Raw genomic sequence first — 23,753 nt, forward strand, 5'->3', positions numbered from 1 at the left:
TCTCCTGCAGCAGTTGGGAACAAATACCGAGACCCACAGCCAGACACTATGCACCATGAGAGACCTTGGAACACTCAGCCTTAAAAGGAATGTCTCCATCAAATTCCTCCCCTTTGGGCTCAAGGAGCCCTGCAGAAGAGGAGGAGGAAAAGTGTTGAGGCAGAGGGGATAGGTGGAAAACATCAGTAAATCAAGGCCTTCTAGGTACATCAGGGCTGGCACACATAAGACCTCACTAAGACAGTGGTTGCATGCATAGGCTATGCACCAAAGGGCTCCTAGAGCTGAAAAGAAGTGGATACGTGCTCCCATCCCTAACCCAGGAGCTATCTCCTATTAATAACCACTTGGAAGTCAAAATTTGATTTTCTCCAAGGGATTCTCACTGGAGGAAACAAACCACTCTTAAGGGGAAGCAAGTGGTGGCGCACACCTTTAATCCCAGCACTCAGGAGGCAGAGGCAGATGGATCGCTGTGAGTTCGAGGACAGCCAAGGCTATCCAGAGAAAGCCTGTCTTGAAAAACCAAAAGTACCAAGCAAGACGGACGTGGTGGCACACACCTTTAATCCCAGCATTTGGGAGGCCAGCCTGAGTTCAAGGCCAGCCTGGTCTGCAAAGTGAGTCCAGGACAGCCAGAGATACACAGGAAAACCATGTCTTAAACCCTACCCCCCCACACACACACAAAAAAAAGAGTGCCAAGCAATAGACACAAAAAGATAAGCAATAGACTATTAACACAAATGAACTCAACAGCATCTTTGGAGGACCTTTGTCTCATAATGGTAAGCCAGGACCCCCCCCCCTTTTTTTTAACTTACAGATCTTTTGCACATATAGATTTTGATTTTGTGTTTTTATGGGGTTCCTGTGTGTGTGTGTGTGTGTGTGTGTGTGTGTGTGTGTGTGTCTGTATCTTTATGCATTTCTTGTGCTTTCTCTTTGGCTCTTTTTCTTGTTTGGTTGCTTTGTTCTATTCTGACTTGTCTGTTTTTGTTTTATCGTACTGTGCTGTATAGTATTATTCCTGAGATGCCTCCGTGTTTTCTAACCAGAGACAGGAAGAGCAGTAGTAAATCTGGTTGGGAGGGGAGGCGTGTAGAAACTGGGAGGAGCGTGGCGAGAGGAAGCCAGAACCATAATACACTGTACAAAAGGAATCTATTTTCAATTAAAGGAAAAAGAAAGAAAGAAAAAAAAAGAGCTTGAGAGTTACCTCAAGCACAAAAGAAAGGATGAGTTTTAACTTAATAAGGGCCAAACCTTATTCCCTTGCTTGATTTCAGTTTGCTTCTTTCTTTTTTTTAAAGATGTATTTATTTATGTGTTTGTTTGTTTATTTATTATGTATACTGTGCTCTGCCTGCATATACATCTGCCTGCCAGAAGAGGGCATCAGATCCCAGTATAGATGGTTGCTGGGAATTGAACTCAGAACTTCTGGAAGGAATAGTCAGTGTTCTTAACCTCTGAGCTACCTCTAGAGCCCTGTTTCTGTTTTCTATAACTCATTATTTCTGCTGATTACCTGCTTCTGTTCCCAGTTTGAGAGTGCTCAAAATGTCATGGTGTAATTTTTGGTTTTGGTTTTGCTTTTTTGAGACAGGGTCTCTCTTCATAGCTCTGGCTACCTTGGAACTCACTCTGTAGACCAGGCTGGCTTCAAATGCCCAGAGAATCAACTGCTCTGCCTCCTGGCTCATGGTCTAATTGCTGAAACATAACCAGCTACCCATCCCAAATTACTATATTAAAGTCTATTCTATAGTAATATTGATGCTGAAGGAGGAAGCAGGAGGGTTGCATGTTTGAGGTCAGTTAGGGCAACAGCATGAGCCCATCGTAATATACACATACATGATAACGGATAGCGATATAACCCATAAGGCACTCGTGTAGTATGTGTAAGGCCCTGGGTTTAACTCTCAGTACCACACGTGCATATACACAAAATATGTGTGTGTGTGTGTATGTAGGTATATATATGCGCTTACCTATATAAAAGTGTATGCTGGGTGTGGTGGCAGGCCAACATCAGGTACACAGTGAGTTTGAAGCCAGCATGGAAACTCTGTTTCATTAAAAAAAACAAAACAAAACAACAAAAAAAACCAAAAAACCTAGACCAGCAAGATGGTTCATCAGGTAAAGTTCCTGCTGCAAAGCCCAGTGACTAGCGTTAGATCTTTGGGAACTACAGTGGAAGGAGGAACCAACTCCAACAATTTGTCCTCTGCCCTCTTCCTTGTGGTAGCTCTTGAGCCTGTGGACAGTGTGTTGGTACATGCTCCTTGAGAGGGAAGCAGCAATTCGGAAGCAGGGGAAAGATACCTTGAAGCAGGTTGGGGCACTGGGAAGTAAACTGGATCTACCATCTTTTTTTTTTTTTTTTAAAGATTTATTTATTTCTTTCTTTCTTTCTTTCTTTCTTTATTTATTTATTTATTATACAGCAGCTTGCCTGCACGTGTGCCTGCAGGCCAGAAGGCGGCACCAGATCTCATTTTAGATGGTTATGAGCCAACCATGTGGTTGCTGGGAATTGAACTCAGGACCTTTGAAAGAATTGACAGTGCTGCCGGGCATAGTGGCGCACACCTTTAATCCCAGGACTCGGGAGGCAGAGGCAGGCAGATCACTGTGAGTCCAAGGCCAGCCTGGTCTACAAAGTGAGTCTAGGACAGCCAAGGCTGCACAAAGGAACCCTTTCTGGAAAAAAACCAAACCAAACCAAACCAACAAGAATAGACAGTACTCTTAACCTCTGAGCCATCTCTCCAGCCCTGGATCAAGCATCTTGGAGCCCAGGTGAAGGCTGACAATAGGCAATGAGAGGGGGGAGGGGGGGAAGGAGAGGAGAGACAGGGCCGGGGAAGAAAGGACAGGAGAGAAGGGAAAGGAGAAGTTCAAAGGGAAGCAGTTTCCACCAGTCTATTTGAGATCTTTGTGAGGATTGCATGAAACTGCAGACAGAAAGCTGGGCATGGTGTCGCACACCTTTAATCCCAGCACTTGAGGAGGCACAGAGGCAGGCAGATCTCTGTGAGTTCGAGGCCAGCCTGGTCTACAAAGTGAGTCCAGGACAGTCAAGGCTGCACAAAGGAACCCTGTCTGGAAAAACCAAAAATAAAATAAAATAAAAGACAGCAGGCATATCCTAAATGTTACCCTTCCCTTCTGGTGAATCAAACATGGAGATTAAAACGTCAAGAACTATGCCGCCAAACACTTCTGGTATCCTAAGTTCTATAACAAACCTGGGAGAGTGGTGATCCATCTGTGAGGCAGCTACTCAAAGATATTTCTAGGGGTCCGGGGAGATGGCTCAGCAGTTAAGAGCACTGGCTGCTCTTCCAGAGAACCTGGGTTTGATTCCCAGCGCTCACCTGGTTTCTCACAACTGTCCTTAAGTTCTCTGGCTCTGAAGGCACGAGGTACAAATATGGTGCACAGATACCCACATGCAGGCAAAACACCCACACACATGAAATGAAAATAAGTTTAAAAACTTTTAAAAATAAAATTTGAAATATCCATTTCCAGGGCCAGAAAGCAGCTCAGCCAGTAGTATTTGCTATGTAAGTATGAAAACTTGAGTGCAGTTCTCAAGACCCATTAGGAGAACAGGTGTGGCGTGCACACGCAGTTCCAGAGCTAGAAAGGTGGAAGCAGCCAGCCTGGAGCAATCAGGTGAGTTCCAGGTTAGTTAGAGACCCTGTCTCCAAAGCAAGGTGGGTTCCTAAGGAATGCTGTGTGAGGTTGACCTCTGGCCTACACACTGTGTGTGTGTGTGTGTGTGTGTGTGTGTGTGTGTGTGTGTGTAGAACTAAGGACAGAGGACAGGCCCTCTGCCCTGCAAGAAGGGGTGGGTTTCGCAGAGCTCCCCGACCAGAGGTTAATGTCCAGCTGGGTCACATGATATGAAAGCAGAACTGAGTCCAGCACTGGCAGGTTTCCCACACTCAACCTTGACTCGGCCTTGCACTTTGGCCCAGTTCTGTGCTACATACATGCTCTGGAGGTGAGAACAAGAACACTACTTCTGTCGGGCGTGGTGGTGCACACCTTTGATCCCAGCACTCAGGAAGCCGAGGCAGGTAATCGCCGGGAGTTCGAGGCCAGCCTGGTCTAAAAAGCGAATCCAGGGCAGCCAAGGCTACACAGAGAAACTCTGTCTTGGAAAAACAAAACAAAACAAAACTTCAGGCTGAGACAAGCGGCAACAGCCTCCACCCTGCCAGCCAAGGGGTTTATAGATCCCTCTTCCCCGTCTGTTCTTCTCCTGCCCTAAGCTGGTGTTCCTAGGAGAGGGTTATGCTTTTCTCAGAAGCTGACTAACCCAGAATTCAGCCTATTATATGTAAGTACATGCATACTATGCCAAAATATGCATATGGTTTAAGTGTGCCTAAAGTTGACGCTTTTACTAGGGGAAGGGTGACAGCTCTCTGCATATGGGAGATCTGAAAGTTGCTTCAATCCTGCCTAGCTAGCATGCATCTGCCAGCTGATTTCCTGGGCTGAGCTGGCCTCTCTGTACTCCACTGGTCACTATTTTTATATCTTTTTTTTTTTTTTTTTTTTTTTTGTTTTTCGAGACAGGGTTTCTCTGGGTAGCCTTGGCCATCCTGGACTCACTTTGTAGACCAGGCTGGCCTCGAACTCAGAGCGATCCACCTGCCTCTGCCTCCCGAGTGCTGGGATTAAAGGCCTGCGCCACCACCGCCCGGCTATTTTTATATCTTTACCACCAGCCAAGCACCACCATTATCTCTGCACCCTGTTCCAGGCCCTTTAGCTGACACACCCATTGTGTCTGTGTGTCCCCACCATCTCTCTGTCTGCCTGTCGTCAATCCCTCTCCTTCCCAGAGCCTGCATAACATTACCAACCTCTGTATCTGTGGGAACAGTCTGTGACGGTGAGAGAAGCCTCTTGGAATGTAGTAATTTAGGGTATCTGTTGCTTCCACCAAAGCTGAGAATGTCATCAGATAGTACCCTAGGCCTGTAGCCAAACCCTTCCTACTGTGCTAGAACTGCCCCCATGATGTTCCTACCACTGCACTGACACTTTGTGACTTTTTTTTTTCTTTTTCGAGACAGGGCCTCTCTGTGTAGCCTTGGCTGTCCTAGACTCACTTTGTAGACCAGGCTGGCCTCGAACTCACAGAGATCCACCTGCCTCTGCCTCCTGAGTGCTGGGATTAAAAGCATGAGATGCCCTGCCTGGTCTTTGTGACTTTCTTTTGCCCTGTGACTATAGAAGTTCATGTGACCTCTCCACCGTGAGACACATCATCCAGGGTAGCCCGAATCGGTGTTCTCTGGCCATGGTCACTGTCTGGCTCACAGTAAGAGACCTCATTCCCTTTGGATGGAGAGCTGTACTTTGCTCTGGAGGCTAACCATCAAGGTCATGTTGCATTCTGGTTTGCAACCAAACAACCAAGAAGTAGCCACCGTCTCTTTAGGAAGTAAATAGTCCAGGACTGGGCTGGGCGTGGTGGTTGCACACCTTTAATCCCAGCACTAGGGAGGCAGAGGCAGTTGAATTGCTTTGCGTTCCAGGGCAGCCTGGTCTACTAAGCCAGTCCAGGACAGCCAGAGCTAGAGAAACCCTGTCTCAAAAAACAAAAACAAAATATCAGGACTGTTCCTTTGTACCCCCTGTCTTGTGTACAGTCAGTTGAGTTAAAATGAACTTTTGATGTTTCCTCTGCTGAAATGTTAGGAACACTGTGGTCCTCCCATCCGTCCAGTAGACATTTTCCTGTGTGTTGTCCGGCTGTACTGCTGGCGGCCGTGGGAATTTGTGTCAGGACTGGCCCTTCACTTTTGCCTAGAATCTGTAAAGCTCACTAAGTTCTTTGTTTCAGAGCCCTTTGGTTTGACGCCTGTGTACTGGATCCATCCATCTTAGCGGGATGTGTGAGGACGAGGCTCGCACGACCACCTGAGTGGAGATGCTCGCTGTCTTGCTTTACTTCCTCATCAGTCATCACTGGGGAGCAGAACCAGAGTCAAGGGAGACCAGGCCTGTCAAGGTCAGAAGTGGGGCATGGAGCAAAGCACTCCTGGTCCTATCAGATCAGGGCCTGAAGGCTGTGGCCCACATCCTTCTAGGTTTCAGGCAGAGGCCAGCTTGAGAATCCTGTGTCACCGGCATCTGGAGCCCCTGGGGGCACTGCCCTTCCACCTGGTTCTGAAATCTTTCACCTGGTTGTGAAAATTTTCCAGGTGCTTATTTTACAGTGTTGCACCATTCTGTGTGTTTATTTGCTTATTTCTTGGTGTAGTGTTTCACTTTTTTTTTTTTTTGGAGACAGGGTCTCTCTGTTAGCCTTGGCTGTCCTGGACTTGCTTTGTAGACCAGGCTAGCCTCAAACTCACAGCAATTCATCTGCCTCTGCCTTCCGAGTGCTAGGATTAAAGGCGTGCACCACCACACCTGGTTTCACATCTTTTCATGTCCACTCCCCTTTCTTCCTGTCCTTCCAAGGGCTTGCTAAGTAGTATATGCAGATCTTAGACCTTCCTTCATCACAAGTCTTAGAAGTCCAGAGATTACAGGGCACACCCGCATTTCTCATTGCACTTTCTTGCTTCAAAAAGCGTATCCTCAGGCTGGAGAGATGGCTCAGAGGTTAAGAGCGCTGGCTGTTCTCGCAAAAGTCCTAAGTTCAGTACATAGCAACCATTTGGTGGCTCACAACTATCTGTAATGAGATCCAGTGTCCTCCTCTGGCTTGCAAGCATATATGTGCTCCCCCCCATGCCGCCTGACACCCCCAGACAGGGTTTCTCTGTGTAGCGTTGGCTGTCCTAGACTCACTTTGTAGACCAGGATGGCCTTGAACTCACAGAGATCCACCTGCCTCTGCCTCCCCACACCCAGCCCTTGTTTGTTTTTTATTAAACCTGGTCTCTTCTTGTAGCCTAGGTTGGTCTCAAGCTTGCTATGAAGGAGAGTGGGCATGGCTTTGGTCTTCTGATTCTTGCATCTACTCTTGAGTGCTGGATTGCAGCCTGGCTTATATGTGCTAGGGATTGATTGGAGGGAATCACGCATGCTAGCATCCCTAGCACTCTCTAGACCAGTGCTTCTCAACCCGCCTGAAGCGACCTTTAATATAGTTCTTCATGTTGTGACCACAACCATAAAATTATTTTTGTTTCTACTTTATAACTGTAATTTTACTACTGTTGTGAATTGCTAAGTATCAGATATGCGACCTCCGTCCTGTTCCAGGCTTTTCAATCCCTCTTCTGCACTTGCTACAGCAATCCAGATGCTTTAGTCTAGCTAAGTGTGGGATAACTTTTTTGGGATTCTGGAAATTACTTTCTGGATAAGCGTGTACCAAACTGTAGGGTCATCTGCAGAATGTTGCATCTTGTATTCCAAGGCAGACACCCACAAACCACCTGTTAATACAATCTCATGCCAGGGCTTCTCTAAATAAAGCATCCTTATAACCTGGTCCCGCAGACATCGTCTGTCTCCTGCCTGTAAACTCAGCTGAGTCTTACTGCTCCTTAGGATGTCCTCACCTTTTCCCATCTGGGTCAAGATGCAACAGGAGTCTTGTTATCAGACTGGCCACAGGGTTGGATGACATGTCTGATTGTGGCCAGCTGTGTGCCAAAAGGAAGGGTAGACTACAGGCATTGGCTTTTAAAGGGACGGCAGCTCTGTAGGCTGAGTTGAGAGGTCTGAGAGGTCAGGTCTTTGACCCTTTGCAAGCACCCACCTAGATGTTCCACGTCAGGTATGAACAGGAATTTCCTGCAAACGCCACACCATGTTGAAGACTCTGCAGCCTGGTTAAGCAGAGCCTCCATGTGGAGAGTTGGAATGCTGTAGGGCAGGAGTCAAGAGGCTATCTTTAGTCCTCTTAGTAGCCATTATCACCCATTTCTTGTTTGAAATAATGTTTTTAACCATTAGGTAAAATCTCTTTTTTTTTTTAAAAAAAATTTATTTATTTATTTATATAGTAGTCTGCCTGCATGAGTGCCTGCAGCCAGAAGAGGACACCAGATCTCATTATAGATGGTTGTGAGTTACAATGTGGTTGCTGGGATTTGAACGCAGGACCTTTGGAAGAACAGCCAATGCTCTTAACCTCTGAGCCATCTCTCCAGCCCTCCATTAGGTAAAATCTTTGGGATAATAACTAAATTATCGGACCACTAGCTACCACCAAAGCTCAGACTATCATGAGATAGCAACTGCACACCTTACCTTTCTTGTTGCTCTGATCAAATACCTGACAGGAAGCAATCTAAGGAAGGAAGGGTTTATTTCTTTGAGGGAATATAGTTCATGCTCGCAGGGAAGACATGGCAGCAAAAGTGTGAGGCACTTGGTAACACTGCATCTGCAGTCAGGGTCCAGAGAACCCACAGGAAGTAGGGGCAGACTACAACCCCAAGGCTGCTCCTGTGACTCGGGTCCTCCACTTAGTTCTACAAAGAGAGCTCTAGGACAGCCAGGGCTATTATAGAGAAACCCTGTCAGGAAATCCACAATGGGCTGACAAGGTGGCTCAGTGGTTATGAGCACTGCTGCCTTTGGGGAGGACTTGGGTTTATTTCCCATCACCCACCTGGTAGTTCACAATCACCCAGTTCCAGGGGTTCTGATGACATCTTCTGAACTTCAGGGGCACATACACACTCATACACAGTAAATTAAAAATAAGTAAGTTAAAAGTCCTCAACTTTCCAAAACAGCGCCATCAGCTGGAGATCTAATGTCCAAATACATGAGGTTACAAAGGACATTTCACACTAAGATAAGTGCAGAGCAGATGGTTGAGTTAGTTTGAGGCCAAGCAGAGCAATTCTGGGCCAAGAGAGAAGCCAGGTTAAATAAATCAGCTGGGAGAAGAGTTTGAGCCAGAACACCTGAGTTGAGCCAGCCAGCCCAGAGCTCAGAAAGAGCAAGTAAGCGTGAGCCTACTAAACAGTAAGTCTCAGAGGCTGAAAACATTCTAGGCCTCTCAACTGTATGGAGGCCAGAGGCTTCTAGGACTAGGCCTGGGTTAGCAGAAGGAGGCAATAAACTTCCCAGACAACAACTGAGCCAGGCGTTCTTTTTACAGAGCCATCTCTCCAATCCTGCAAATTTCCTTTTTTTAATTAATAAGGCAGTTACATTTATTTATTTTTTAATTCTCAACTTATAAAAGTAAAATGAATGCTAGATAAGGAAGGGGGGAAGGCACAACCGTACTTCCATAATGAGAATCCTTTACACTTTTCTAATTTTGGGCTATCAGACTGATGCACAGATGCATGAATGTGTTGGAAAGCACTGCCAGGAGAGTGCTCGCAAAGATGTCCACCTCCTGTGGCAGTCGGACCCACCTTCCCTTCAAGGCTGGATGCTCAGGCTCCCGCAGGGTACCCCAGTCACATTAACGATCATATTTCAAACAAGACGTTCCATGTCATATCATCAACGCAAGCCCTCAAACTTGAAGCAGCAGAATGGTCCCCAGACCACCACTTACATTGTCCATGAACTCAGCAATTTATATGACAGACTGGGCACAGAAACAACCTAAAAATGCCAAACGGGGTTCTTATTAGATCGTGTCGAGATCCTTCCCCAGCTGCAACACGGTCTCTCTGAGGGCAGAATCCTCTGCCCAGTTGACTTTACTCCCCAAAATAAGGCCCTGAAATTAAAAAAAAAAAAAATTACGCACTTAATTTAACAAGATTTTAACAAATCCTTTCCTGCTTTCCCCACCCCATCCCCTCCTGCCCCCAAAGGTTCCATGTAGCCTAGGTTGGTCCTGAGCTTTCTATGCATCAACTCTGTAGCTGAGATGGTGCTGCCTCCTGCCTCCACTTACTCAGTACTGGGATTACAAGCACCTGCCTACACTACAGTTCATGTGGGCTGGGGACCAAAGCCAGGGCTGTGCGGCTGCCAGGTGAACACTCTCTCAACTGAGTTAGGTCCCAGCATCCTTGGACTGATATCATCGGATAATTACTGAACATTTCCTGTTTTGCAGAAGATCAAGAAGACAAACAGAACCACATTCTCACTTTCAACAAGGTTGCAGCCTTGCTTCCCATAATGCTGGTATCTCCAGTGTTCACCTGTGGGTTCCCTGGACAGCTTTTACTTGTTAAGAATACTTGCAGTGAGCACTTGGGAGGCAGAGGCAGATGGATCACTGTGATTTCGACCAGGGCAGACAATGCTACACAGAGAAACCCTGACAAACAAACAAAAAGGAATACTTGTAGTGTCGCCTGGGGTCAAAGCCAGCTTTGTATCAATTGCTCTTTTGCTCTAGGGTGAAATATTAGCAACTGGGATGGAGAGATGGTTCAGAGGTTAAGAGCACTGACTGCTCTTCCAGAGGTTCTGAGTTCAATTCCCAGCAAGTGCATGGTGGCTCACAACCATCTATAATGTGATCTCATGCCCTCTTCTGGCCTGCACTGTGTATATGTAATAGTAAATAAATCTTTAAAAAGTAATTAAAATCAATATTTAAAAAGAAATATTAACAAACAAAACTAATATGTTTTCTTTCTCTTTTTAATTTTATGTGAATTGGTGTTCTGCCTGCATGTATGTCTGGGCGAGGGTGTTGGGCTCCCCAGAACTGGTTACGTTACTAACAGTTGTGAGCTGCCATGTGGGTGCTGAACTGAAGAAGGAACCTCTGGAAGAGCAGCCAGAGCTCTTAACTGCTGAGCCAGCTCTCTGGGACCAGTGTTTTGTTTTCAAAAGAAATAAAAAGAAGAGTTTAGTTCATCAAAGTTTTAAGCCTTTGAAATAGTGCAAAATATTTTTGTAGCAAACAATGAATGAACTATAAAATGATTAGAATCATAATTAATGAAAATTCTGGTCATTTATGTTTTAATAAACAATGGCTCAATGATAGTAAATTACTTATAAAATGTTTAGACAGATTTTAGAGAATAAATGTTAGGCTGTTATGTACAAAAATATTGGGCTATAGAAGGGACAGTTGCCAGGTAGTGGTGGTGCACACTTAAACCCAGCACTTGGGAGGCAGAGGCAGGAGGATCTCTACAAGTTCAAGGCCAGCCTGATCTACTGAGCAAGTTCCAAGACAGCCAGGGCTACAGCTACACAGTAAAACCTTGCCTTGGGGGCAAAAAAAAAAAAAAAAAAAAAAAAGACCATCCCTTTTCTTGTTTGTTTTTTAATTAATTAATTTTGTGTGGGTTTTTTTTATCTACATGCCTATGGGCTCATTGGGCCTATTGCCATGAAAGCCAGAGCTCAGCCCCCTGGGACTAGAGTGACTCGGAGGTGTGAGCTGCAGTGTTGGTAGTGAGAACTGAACCTGCGTCCTCTGGACGAGTACCACTGCTCCCAACCACAGAACCAACTCTCCAGTCCCGGTGTCTGTTTTTTGAGACAGGATCTCATCTGGCTCAGGCTGGCCTCGAACGCCTAATCCTACTGCCTTTCTTTCCCAAGCACTCAGATTATAGGTGTGTGCCACCATGTCCAGCAACGTCTGTTCTTAATTTATATAAATGTTACCTGGAATGTGTTTTGAATAACTGTAGTAATCTTTATCTCCATCTGTAGGTTTTTTTTCATAGTCTTTATCATTTCTGAATTTTCCACATTATCCAAGTCCTCTTTCTGTTTGTTCTTCTCAGTTTGAATTTCTAAAAGCTTATTTCTTGAAGCTTGCTTTAATTCTGTTAGGTTAAAAATAAAACAATATGATATATATGAGTTTTGTTTGGTGTTTTCCTCCTTTAAAGATTTATTTACTTATATATTTATTTATTATGTATAGTGCTTTGCCTATATGTACACCTGCATGCCAGAAGAGGGCATCAGATCACACTATAGATGCTGGTGAGCCATCATGTGGGTGCTAGGAATTGAACTCAGGACCTCTGGAAGAGTAGCCGGTGCTCTTAACCTCTCAGCCATCTCTCCAGCCCTATTTCCCCCTTTAAAGAAAGGGTCTCTATATATTACCCTGGCTGGCCTAGAACTCATTATGTATACTTAACTTACCCAAAGGTACGTGCAGCTTTATATAAGGACCAAGAAAGATTATAAAGCAGCATTTCCTGGTTATTCCAATCAAGAAGTTTTACTTTATTTTTTTTCTGTCTATGAATGTTTTGCCTTCATGTAGATCTATGCACCAAATATGTGTAGTACCCACAGGGCCAGGCCAGGGAGATGGATGCCCAGAGACTGAAGTTACAGATGGGTGCTGGGAGTCACATCTGGGTCCTCTGGATGAGCAGCTGGTATTCTTAATCCCTGAGCATAGTTTGGCTTTGTTTTGTTTTTGTTTTAGATAGGCTCTCATGTTGCTCAGGCTGGCCTTGAATTCCTGATCCTCCTGTCTGTCTGTCTGTCTGTCTTTCTCGAGTGTTGCGATTACATGTATGTGTCAGAATGCCTGGCCCAAAGGCACGGCTTCTTGCATGTTGACTGACTACCAATGTCTACACCTTTAGTCCTTGTTATGTGTAAGTACATAAATGTTTACCACTTTCAGTTTTACAGTCACTGAAAGAATATCCCTTGGTGGATACGTGCTTTTCTTCTTATTTGTCTGTTTTTCAAAACAGGGTTTCTCTGTGTAGCCCTAGCTGTGTTGGACCTTGCTCTGTAAACCAGGTTGGCTTTGAACTCACAGAGATCTGCCTGCCTCTGTCTCCCAAGTACTGGGATCAAGGTGTGTCTCATCACTGCCTGGTATATGTGCTTTTCTAATCCCAGAATCGTTATTATTAGGTATCTGTATATATTTTTGTAGTTTCCTTTTAGAAGGGCAGTATGGATCCCCACAGTTTTCATGATCTGAAGGTGACATGATTTATCTAGAATCTTTTACAAAATGTGTGAGGAATGCAATCTGTAACCAATGAGACGACCTATATATTTATTCATAGTCTAGAGGCAGCCTGCGGCCTCCAAACTACTGAACATAAAATCCATGTCCTATGTGTGCTGACTGTTTCATATGTATGTATGTCTCTCTCTCTCTGTATGTACATATGTATGTATGTATTTATGTATGTATATGTGTGTGTGCGTGTGTGTGTGTGTGTGTGTGTGTGTGTGTGTGTGTGTGTGTATATATATATATGAATGATTTTTATGTTTATCAAATACATTTTTGGAAGGTCTTGCTATGAATTCCTGTCTAGCCTGCTGAGCCGATGTAGCTCAGAGTGGCTTTGAACAAGTGGTGAATCTTCTGCCTTTTGAATGCTAGAATTTTGTTGTGGTAAGTTAGGTGGTGCAGCTGTGGAAGCATGTGTACTGGTCATTGAGAAATTATGTACTTATAAATATGCTCAGATGGGCATGAAAACAGTTTAGAATGACAAGGGGCACGACTTCTGCACTATAATTTTCTCTACCATTTAATTTCTTCACTCATGGAGAGAATGGACTAACAATGTACTTTTTTCTTTTTTTTTTTTTTTTTTTTAGAGATAGGCTCTCAAGTAGCCCAGGTTGGCTTTAAACTCATTATATCGTAGTCGATGACCTGACCTCTGATCTTCCTGCCTAAGCTTTCAGAGTGGCTTTACTGGCTTGTTCCGCCACACCTGACCAGAATTTAAAGTTCTAAAATAACAAAAATAAAGCAAAATGCATTTTTACTCTATTTCCTTAACTGCAATGTTTAAAAATGTAAGAAAAATTGAAAATTAAATTTATCAGTTACTGAGAAATCTGTCCCTATTAAACAGCTAATGTAGATAAAAATGTGTTCCGCAAAGTAGATAAATCATTTAAAAAGGCCAGTGAGATGGTGCAGTGAGGAAGGGCCTTTGCTGCCAAGCCTGAGACCTGACGTGGCAGAAGGAAAGAACTGGCTCTCTGAACTCCGGTGAGTGCCTCAGTGTGCGTGTGTACATGCATGTGTGTGCGTGTGCTCGTGTGTATGTTTATAAGAAAAAAGTAAACATAGTCTACATACGCAGTCTCTTTCTTCTAACATCAAGCAGTTTCCCCTCTAGTTCCGAAGACTCCTGTTATTAAAACAGATGAAAGCACGTCACTCAATGATAAATCTATACTTATACCACTGACTTTCACATAGTTAAATGTTCTTAGGCTCCAATTTCCCTTTTTGCCCTATCTTTGTTTTTTGTGTATTTTATTTTGAAACAAGTCTACTATGTAGCTGGCCTTGAACTCACGCTGCATGCTGGGACCTATCTTGTTTGGTTTTTTTTTGTTGTTGTTGTTGAAACAGAGTATCTCTGTGTAGCCCTGGCTGTCCTGGAACTCTCAGAGACACACCTGCCTCTGCTTCCACAGTGCTGGGATTAAAGGCGTGTACTACACTGACAAGACAGGGTCTCAAATAGCCCAGGCTGGCCTCAACTCACTTTGGAACCAAGAATGACTGAACTCCTGGATCCCCATTTCTACCTCCTGTGTGCTAGGATCACGGGCCACAAAGGAAGGAGACAGTCAGTCACTTAAAGTATGTTGGTAACTTGTAACCTCAGTAAAAAAATAAGCTCTATGACAAAGACAACCTACGGAAACCCATCTGCAACGCCACTGCACATCTCAATACCGTGTGTCAGTTTCCAGAAGGCTGTCATCAAGACCACAGAGACATGAGCAACCGACACACCGCTTACCTCCTGCGACTTCATTACTAACTTCTGTAGCCTTAATACGTGCTTCATGTCATCAGTGAGCACACTGCAACGGAAAAAAAGGTCACTTATTTACTTCAGGTAAGAGTAAGAGTTGGGTGTGGTGGCGAACGCCTTTAATCCCAGCACTAAGGGCAGCAGAGGCAGGTGGATCTCTGTGAGTTCCAGGCCAGCCTGGTCTACAAAGCGAGTCCAGGACAGCCAAGGCTACAGAGAAACCCTGTCTTGAAAAACCAAAACCAAACCAAACCAAGAATAAATGCCGAGGCTGAAGAGGTGGCACAAAATGGGCAAATGTTTTAAAATGTTTGGGTTTTCTTTTTCTTTCTTTCTTTTTGGTTTTTTGAGATGAGGTCTCTCTGTGTTAGCCTTGGCTGTCCTGGACTCACTTTGTAGACCAGGTTGGCCTCGAACTCACAGCAATCCACCTGCCTCTGCCTCCTGAGTGCTGGGATTACAGGCATGTGCCACCCTGTCCAGCTTGGTTTTTCTACTGTTTTCTATTTTTTTTTCCTTTTTTCCCCAGACAGGGTTTCTCTGTGTAGCCTTGGCTGTCCTGGGGTCACTTTGTAGGCCAGGCTGGCTGGAACTCACAGATCTGCCTGCCTCTGCTGGGATTACAGGTGTGCACCACCATGTCCAACTTGGTTTTTCTTGAGACAGGGTTTCACTATGGAGTCCAGGCTAGCCTCAAAGTTACAGAGATCTGCCTGGCTCTGCCTCCTAAGAGCTGAGAATAAGGCATGTGCCAAACACCTGACAATTATAAGCGGAGCCAGCAGGAATGTCAAGGGGTTACAAATCAACCTGAATGAAGACACCTAGGTGGGAGAGGTGCCCAGACCCACCTCAGAACTTGTCTGGTGCTCACTGGAGGGTATATTATATCACAAGCCTTTTAGAGTTTTAGAAACAAAGATGGAGTGGGGGATGGGGAGAGGCTGAGGCAAGACTGCTGATTTCTAGAGCCTTTATTTATACTTCCTGACAAAGTCTTTAAGCAAAACCAGCACCCACTTTCCTTCCCACCCACCTTTTCAGTACTGAGACTGAACTCCTGTCATATAAGCTAGCTAAGCAATCTACCACTGAGCTACATCTCCAGATTTGTTTTTGAGTCAGGATCTTATTAAGAGGTTCAGGCTATCCTTGAACTCACTGTGTAGCTCAGGCAGGTAAAACAAGATCATTTCTACCACCGAGAAACAAGGAGTGTCCTTCTATTTAATTAAGTTGCTACTGGAGGATCTAAGTTCAATTTCAGGGCCCATATGGCAGGAGAGAACTAAGCAACTCCTTCAAGTTGTCCTCTGATCTACACACATACATACACACACACACACACACACACACACCCCTCTTTTTGAGATAAGGTCTCTATATATAGCCCTGAATATCCTGAAACTTACTATATAGACCAGGCTAGCCTCAAACTCAGAGATCTGCTTACCTTTGCCTCCAGTGCTCTGATCAAAGGCATGAGCCACCATTATTTTTTTTTCTTTAAACTCAAAATCTGCCCGTCGTGGTGGTGTACATCTTTAATCTTAGCACTTACGGAGACAGAGGCAGACGGGTCGCTGTGAGTTCCAGGCCAGCATGGTCTACAAAGTAAGTTCCAGGACAGCCAAGTCTACACAGAGAAACCCTGTCTCAAAAAATAAACAAATTAAAGTTAAAATCTAAAATCAGTTTATGTGCATACCTCCTTTATTGTTCCTATTCTTTCCTAATCTAGGAGAAAAAAGTCATACCTACTCTCGCTGTCCATGTTTTCCATGTGATTCTTAAGTGCCATTGACAGTTTCATCCTAAAAGAAGAAAACAAAGCATTAAATAACAAAAAAGCCAAACATGGTGGAGCAAGCCTGTAATCCCAGCATGGGAGACAGAGGCGGGCAGATTGATGTGAGTTCGAAGCCAGCCTGGTCTACCCAGCGAGTCCAGGACAGCCAAGGCTACATACACACAGAAGCCCTGTCTCAAAACCTCCCCCCCAAAACAAAAAACAAAAACCACAATGAAAAGAAGATGGCATCTTAGAGAAAAAGCTGTATTGTACAGAACAAGTAACATCTATAGGGCCTTAGATTTTTTTCTAAATATTTTCTAAATCTAATATATTGATTTCCCTTCAAATATATACAAAACATAGTATATTTTAAAAAACAGTATGGTAGGGGTTGGAGAGATGGCTCAGCAGTTAAAAGCACTGACTGTTCTTCTAGAGGTCCTGAGTTCAACTCACCAGGAACCACATAGTGGTTCACAGCCATCTATAATGTGATCTAATGTGCACTGTATACATAATAAATCTTAAAAAAAAAAACAACAAAAAACAGCGCTGGAGATATGGATCAGAGGTTAAGGACACTGAATGTTTTTCCAAAGGTCCTGAGTTCAATTCCCAGCAACTACATGGTGGTTCACAACTATCTATAATGAGATATGGTGCCCTCTTCTGGTGAGCAGGCACACATGCAGGCACAACATTGTATACATAATAAATAAATCTTCAAAAACAAAAACAAAAAACCCCAAAAACCAGTATGGTAGTCGGGTGTGGTAGCACACACCTTTAATCCCAGCAGATCGATGCCAGCCTGGTCTACAGAGTTCAGGACAGGCAGGACTACAAGAGAGGCCCTCGCCGGGTGGCAGTGGCACACACCTTTAATCCCAGCACTCAGGAGGCAGAGGCAGGTGGACTGCTGTGAGTTCGAGGCCAGCCTGGTCTACAAAGCAAGTTCCAGGACAACCAGGGCTACACAGAGAAACCCTGTCTCAAAAAAACAAAACAAAACAAAAACTCCAAAAAACCAACCCTCGCCTTTCCTTTCCTGCTCATGTTTGCACCTAGTTCACAATTTTTACATTTAGTAATAGTAAGGCAAGAATTACCTGTTTAGCGCAAGACTTTTGATTTCAAAACTACTTTTTACATCTTCAATTTCATTCTCCAGGTCTTCAATTTTACTATTACAGAAACAAGAACCGAAGAATTTCAGCAATATTAAAGTTGTTACTGAAATGTGCACAAAGTAAACCTTGGGGATGAAAGTTGAGCGCCTTTATCTCAACAGAAGAAAATGACAGGCTACCCTCACAGCAGCCTATCTACACAGCTGGGGAGCTGAGCTGAGTCCCCACACTAAGCATCCAGACAGTGTGGAGGAATGCCAGGCCACAGAGAAGCCACCACCCCATAGCGCCATATACTCCACTGTAGGTCACCAGCCTCGCAACATAGGCATGACTTATTTAAAATCATCCAGGAAAGGAAAGACAGCATTGTAACAAGGATCATATGAGTAAGTCTTAGTAAGAGCCACAGATAAAATATTAAAATAAGACATACCTTTCAATTTGTTTTTCTTGCATGATCTGATCTGGAGTTTTTTCTTCATCTACAAGTAAAAAGTTTTTTTTTTTGTAAGTCATTAACACTTTTATTTAAATAAACACATAGCGTATGTGAGTATATCAGGGAACACATGTGACCGTCAGAAGATAACTTGTCAAGTCACTTCTTTTTTTTTTTTTTTTTTTTTTTTGAGACAGGGTTTCTCTGTGTAGCCTTGGCCATCCTGGACTCACTTTGTAGACCAGGCTGGCCTCGAACTCACAGCGATCGCCTGCCTCTGCCTCCCGAGTGCTGGGATTAAAGGTGTGCACCACCACGCCCGGCTCTGTCAAGTCACTTCTACCCTCCACCTTCTGGGTCCTAGGCACTGAACGCGGGGCACCAGGCTTAGGACAAGCACCTTAACCGGTTAAGCCATCTTGTGGCCACATCACCATGCTTCATGAGTATCTTGTATGTTTCTTTGTTTACCGGTTTAGCTACACAGAATGCACAAAACTTGTTTTCTTGAGACGGTTTCACCATGTAGCTCCTGCAAGCCTGAAACAACTCAATATACAAATCAGGCTGACCTCAAACTTAGAGACCCGAGTCTCTACCTCTTGAGTGCTTTAATTAAAGGTAGAGTCTCCATGTTTTACTGAGAAAAACAACTTCTTGTTTCCCAAGAATATCATTCGTCTGGGGGCTGGAGACAGCTCAGCAGTTGAAAGCACTGGCTGCTCCTGTAGAGGATCTGGTTCGATTCCCAGCACCCAGACAGTGGCTCACAACCTCTGTAACTCTAGACCCAATATTCTCTTTGGCTTCATGGGTACTGACAAAGCAGGAAAAGCACATATACATAAAATCAAATTATTTCTTAAAACAAATAACACTCTTTCGGGCATAGTAGCACATGTCTTTAATCCCAGCACATGGGAGGCAGAGGCAGGTGGATCACTGTGAGTTCGAGGCCAGCCTGGTCTACCAAGGCAGTCCAGGACAGGCAAGGCTACACAGAGAAACCTTGTCTCGAAAAAAAAAACCAAAAAAGAAATACCATTCTTCAGAAAACTCATAAAACTTATTTGAAAATGAAACCACTTACTTGCATCAATCATTGACCTATATTCTAAGAGTTGTTGTTTCGTCTGCGCTTTTAGCCTGAAAATTGAAAAAGAAGACTGATAGGAAAAGCATTTATGGATGGTGGTTATAAACATCATGCAATAAATTATGGGAATGTTATAATCTGCTTAAACCTCTCCGCTGAGTCCTGCTCTAGTTCTTAGCATAACTGTAGCTCCTCTGTTAACACCTACGTTCACCTTTAGCATAACAAAGCCACTTTTCCTTTAAGTTTCCATTTATATCATAGGATGAAATGAAGTTCAAGTTCAAAGGCTCTGCCTGCCTGAAAAAAGAATATCCTTTACTTACAAATCAATAATTCAGTACTTGCTGCCTAGATAAAACAATAGATGGTAAATACTGTTCTGCTTGAGTGAAGATAAATGTATGTTCTGTTAGAGTTAAACCATAACTCCCTGCTATGTTCTTTTCTCCTGGAAAGCTGGAAAGCCCCCAATCGCTCCCCTATCTTAAAATTCCAGCCAATTAGCTTAAAATGCTTTGAGATACAATGAACATAAGACAAAAATGTATTCTTCTTGCTTGGATGAACACAATGAACCTGGAATAGAAATGATTTTTCCTGCTTGGTTGTGGTTTTTGTTTTTTGTTTTTCCTTTTAAAACGCACTTTGAAAAAGGTTCAGGAGAGCCGTGCACAGTGGTGCACGCCTATAATCCCAGCACTTAGAAGGCAGAGGCAGGTGGATCGTTCGAGGCCAGCCTGGTCTACACAGTGAGTCCAGGACAGCCAGGGCTACACAGAGAAACCCTGTCTCGAGAACCCCCCCCCCCAAAAAAGAGAAAGAAACAAGCTGGGTGGTGGTGGTGCACACCTTTAATCTCAGTCTAGGATGGCCAAGGCTACACAGCGAAACCATGTCTCAAAAAAAAGAAAAAAAGAAAAAAAGAAAAGGAAAAAAGAAAAGAAAGTGGCTCAGGGACACTGTCTGGCTTCTGAGGGCAGGTTGTGTCCTTGACTGGTCAGTTTTTGTTTAGTGTTCAATAATTTCCTATGGACCCGAGTCTGCTGTTGGAGTGGTCAGTGTACGGCTATTCCTGAACCCTAACAGAATGAGACTTGACACTGAAGTCTTCTCAGTTACCCTCATCTTATTTAAAACAGTTGACAAAAGGAAGACATGAGAGGGAAAACAGCACCTTGGAGAGAAAGTTAAAACTGTAACTCTTATACACATTAACACGCCAGACTGAAATGTAGTCAACAAAAACTGTGACAGGTAGGCAGCCCCAAGTGATGATAACCCCAAACTCCACTAGCTTTGCATACAGACGGCAACATTTTCAGACGAGCTGCTGGAAAAGGGCTCAGTCATCAAGTGGGTATTGTTCTTGTATGCGGAGCCGAGTTCAGTCCTGTTACAATTATGTAAATAAAAACTCTTAAGGTTTTTTTGAGACAGGGTTTTTCTATGTATCCCTGGCTGTCCTGGAACTCACAAGAGATCCACCTGCCTCTGCCTCCTGAGTGCTTGGATTAAAGGCACACACCTTCCCCACACAGCTTCAAAAATAAACCTATTTTTAAAAATTGTTATTTCTATTTCATGTGCATCTGTGTAAAGGTGTCAGTCCACCTGAAACTGGACTTACAGACAGTTGTGAGCTGCCATGTAGGTGCTGGGAATTGAACCTGGGTCACCTGGTAGAGAAGCCAGTGCTCTTAACCACTGATTCATCTCTCCCGCTGCCCAAAATACACCCTAAAAACATAAAACTAGGGGCTAGAGAGATGGCTCAGCCTTAAGAGCACTGCTTGCTCTACCAGAGGTCCTGAGTTCAATTCCCAGTAACCACATGGTGGCTCACAGCCATCTATAATGTGATCTGATGCCCTCTTCTGGCCTGCAGGTGACCTCTAGATAGGGTACTCATATATGTAAAATAAATAAATCTTAAAAAAAAAAAAAAAAAAAAAAAAAAAAAAACAAGAAAATAATAAAATATTGAAAAGCATTTTCAGAGCCAGGCGTGGTGGCGCACACCTTTGATCCCAGCACTCAGGAGGCAGAGGCTGGCGGATCACTGTGAGTTGGAGGCCAGCCTGGTCTACAAAGTGAGTCCAGGACAACCAAGGCTACAAAGAGAAACCCTGTCTCAAAAAAACAAACAAACAAAAAAAGATTTCACCACAGGCAGTAGTGCGGTTTTGGTCCAGGTCTTTTTTTTTTTTTTTTTTTTTTTTTTTTTTTTTTGGTTTTTCGAGATAGGGTTTCTCTGTGTAGCCTTGGCCATCCTGGACTCACTTTGTAGACCAGGCTGGCCTCGAACTCACATTGATCCGCCTGCCTCTGCCTCCCGAATGCTGGGATTAAAGGCGTGCGCCACCGCGCCTGGCACTTGGTCCAGGTCTTATTGCCATCAAATTTTCCCTAAAAACTGCTGACTGGAGAGCATCACTGTCTTAGCAGAATGATAAACAAATGAAGTTTATGGGCAGCCAAGGGTCTTAGCCATATATGGTGGGTCGTGCCCTCCCTCCCTCCCACCGTCCCTCCCTCCCTTCCGTAGCTTGGCTTAGATGTTTTGCTCAGCCAGCCCGTTCAGGTTCGGAGCCTGGCTAAGGACGGGGCACTGCGTTAAGCACTTCCTCAGTGTCCCAGGGACACCCCTAGCGTCTCTGCGCAGAGGGTGCCCTTTGCGGCCCCCCTTCCCATTGACCCGGTTCAACCGATAGTGCAGTGAGGCTGGGAGCCATGGAGTTTGAGTTTGAACCCAGCGGGTCCTGAGTGAGGGCGGGATGCCCGCCGGAAGCACCTGAGCAGCAGGCTGATGCGGTCCTCGATGCGCTCCTCAGCGGCTTGCGGCAGACCCCGCGCTTCTCCGCAGGCCTCAGCCCCGGCCGTAGGCGTCTCTGGAGGCTGCTCCATTGCAGAGGTTGCTTACAGGTTTGAACGCTACAGGAACACCCTAGCGGTTCTTCCCGCCACGAAACTGACACCCGGAAATACCTGTCCCTTTCGTCCCGCCCCTTCCGCCCAGAGCCCCACCCTTCTGCCGTCGGGTTGCCGTGGTTATGGCGCAGCGTTCCTTTCCCAGGTTACCCAGAAGAAACAGATTCTATTCCACCAGTTAGACTCTCCCCAACACACTGGATCTAATCGAAACCTTTGGGTAGGGATGTATGGAGATGAGGCTCAGTAGGAGAACGCTTACCTAGCGTGCGTAAATCCCTGGGATCGACCTAGCACGGAGCCGGCGCGGTAATCTTTAATACTTTAAGCTGTATCCTAGTGTCTCAAGCCGGGGGTGGGGGTTGGGGGCAGAAGTGAGTAGTCATCCTGCCTGGGTTCTGTAACTGTCACTCTAGGTCAAGGCTTAGAGGATGGATGGGTATATCCTGCAGGGTGGGATATGTGACCCGAAGTGCGTGCAAGTGGCTGCGGAGGCACAAGGGCATCAGCATCAGATCCTCCCCAGAACTGAAGTTACAGGCAGTTGTGAGCCATGTGATGTGGGTGCTGGGAATTGAACCAGGCTCCTCCCTGGGAGCTCGTGTTCTTAACCATGCAATCATGTCGCTAGGTTCCACTCTCTTCTTACCCCTGTGAGACTGGGTCTCGTGCAACCCAAGCTGGTATTTTACTACCAATCCTCCACTTTCCAAGTGCAGAGAATCGCGTGGCTCTTGCAGTATTGTATTGAATAATTAATTTCTCTTGCTGTGTTAGGAACACATCTAGGGTCCCTCAATTATTGAACTACATTCCCAATCCCTATTAGAGCTCCTGAGGCCCATAATTGCTGTTCAGTGGAGAAACTAATGCTTCGAGTAGGAGGCAGGGCGGACGTGGTGGCGTACGCCTTTAATCCCAGCACTTCGAAGGCAGAGGCAGGCGGATCTCTGTGAGTTCAGCCTGGTCTACAAAGAGTTGCAGGACAGACAGGGCTACACAGAGAAACCCTGTCTCAGAAAAAGAAAAAAGAAAATCAAGTAGGAGGCAGTGCTGGCTTATGTCCTTGACACTTCTTTCAATTCCTTGCACTGGCGCTCCAATAGAAGCTGGGCATGGTGGCGCACACCTTTAATTCCAGCACTTGGGAGGCAGAGGCAGGTGGATCTCTGAGTTGGGGCCCAGCCTGGTCTACAAAGTGAGCCCAGGACAGCTAAGAAAACACAGAGAAACCGTGTCTCAAAAAACAAAACAAAGCCGGGCCTGGTGGTGCACAACTTTAATCCCAGCACTTGGGAGGCAGAGAAAAGTGGATCTGTGAATTTGAGGCCAGCCTGGTCTACAAAGCGAGTCCAGGGCAGCCAAGGCTACACAGAGAAACCTGTCTCGGAAATAAAAATTAAAAGAAAAAACAAAAACACCCCAAGATTCCTAACAGAAAGGGAAAAGAGCCTGCAATCCTAGAACTTGGGGGAGGCTGAGGCAAGATTGCAACAAGTTCGAGACCAGCCTGTAATACACAGTAAGTACTCAGTTTATGAGTACTTACAGAGTTTATGGCAAGACCCTGTTTGTGGGTTGGGATTGAAAAATCAATGAGAAATAAGTGTCCAAGTTTCTGCTTTCTGCCTTGGCAGGTTACAATTGAACCTTTTAGCTGGACATACACTTTCATTAGTAAGGTTTT

General features: G+C 44.9%; 1 protein-coding gene across 2 annotated transcripts; it reads right to left on the reverse strand.

Moving 5' to 3' along the window:
- Positions 1 to 9,465: 9,465 nt before the first annotated feature.
- On the reverse strand, positions 9,466 to 22,097 carry Cenph (centromere protein H). 2 transcript variants are annotated; one of them, XM_051172479.1, is made up of 9 exons: positions 21,930 to 22,097; positions 19,130 to 19,185; positions 18,034 to 18,082; positions 17,577 to 17,651; positions 16,430 to 16,486; positions 14,658 to 14,721; positions 13,982 to 14,033; positions 11,557 to 11,720; positions 9,466 to 9,691 (listed from the first exon to the last, which is right to left on the reverse strand). In XM_051172479.1, exons 1-9 carry the CDS (start codon positions 22,040 to 22,042, stop codon positions 9,599 to 9,601), a joined length of 723 nt encoding a protein of 240 aa, XP_051028436.1. In that variant the 5' UTR covers positions 22,043 to 22,097; the 3' UTR covers positions 9,466 to 9,598. The 2 variants fall into 2 exon arrangements, 1 of the variants encoding a protein (XP_051028436.1); XR_007833542.1 differs by lacking the exons at positions 14,658 to 14,721; positions 21,930 to 22,097 and having other exon boundaries at positions 19,130 to 19,189.
- Positions 22,098 to 23,753: the final 1,656 nt, after the last annotated feature.

This window comes from Acomys russatus, chromosome 30, assembly GCF_903995435.1.
Source record: "Acomys russatus chromosome 30, mAcoRus1.1, whole genome shotgun sequence".
NCBI classification, from domain to species: Eukaryota; Metazoa; Chordata; class Mammalia; order Rodentia; family Muridae; genus Acomys; species Acomys russatus.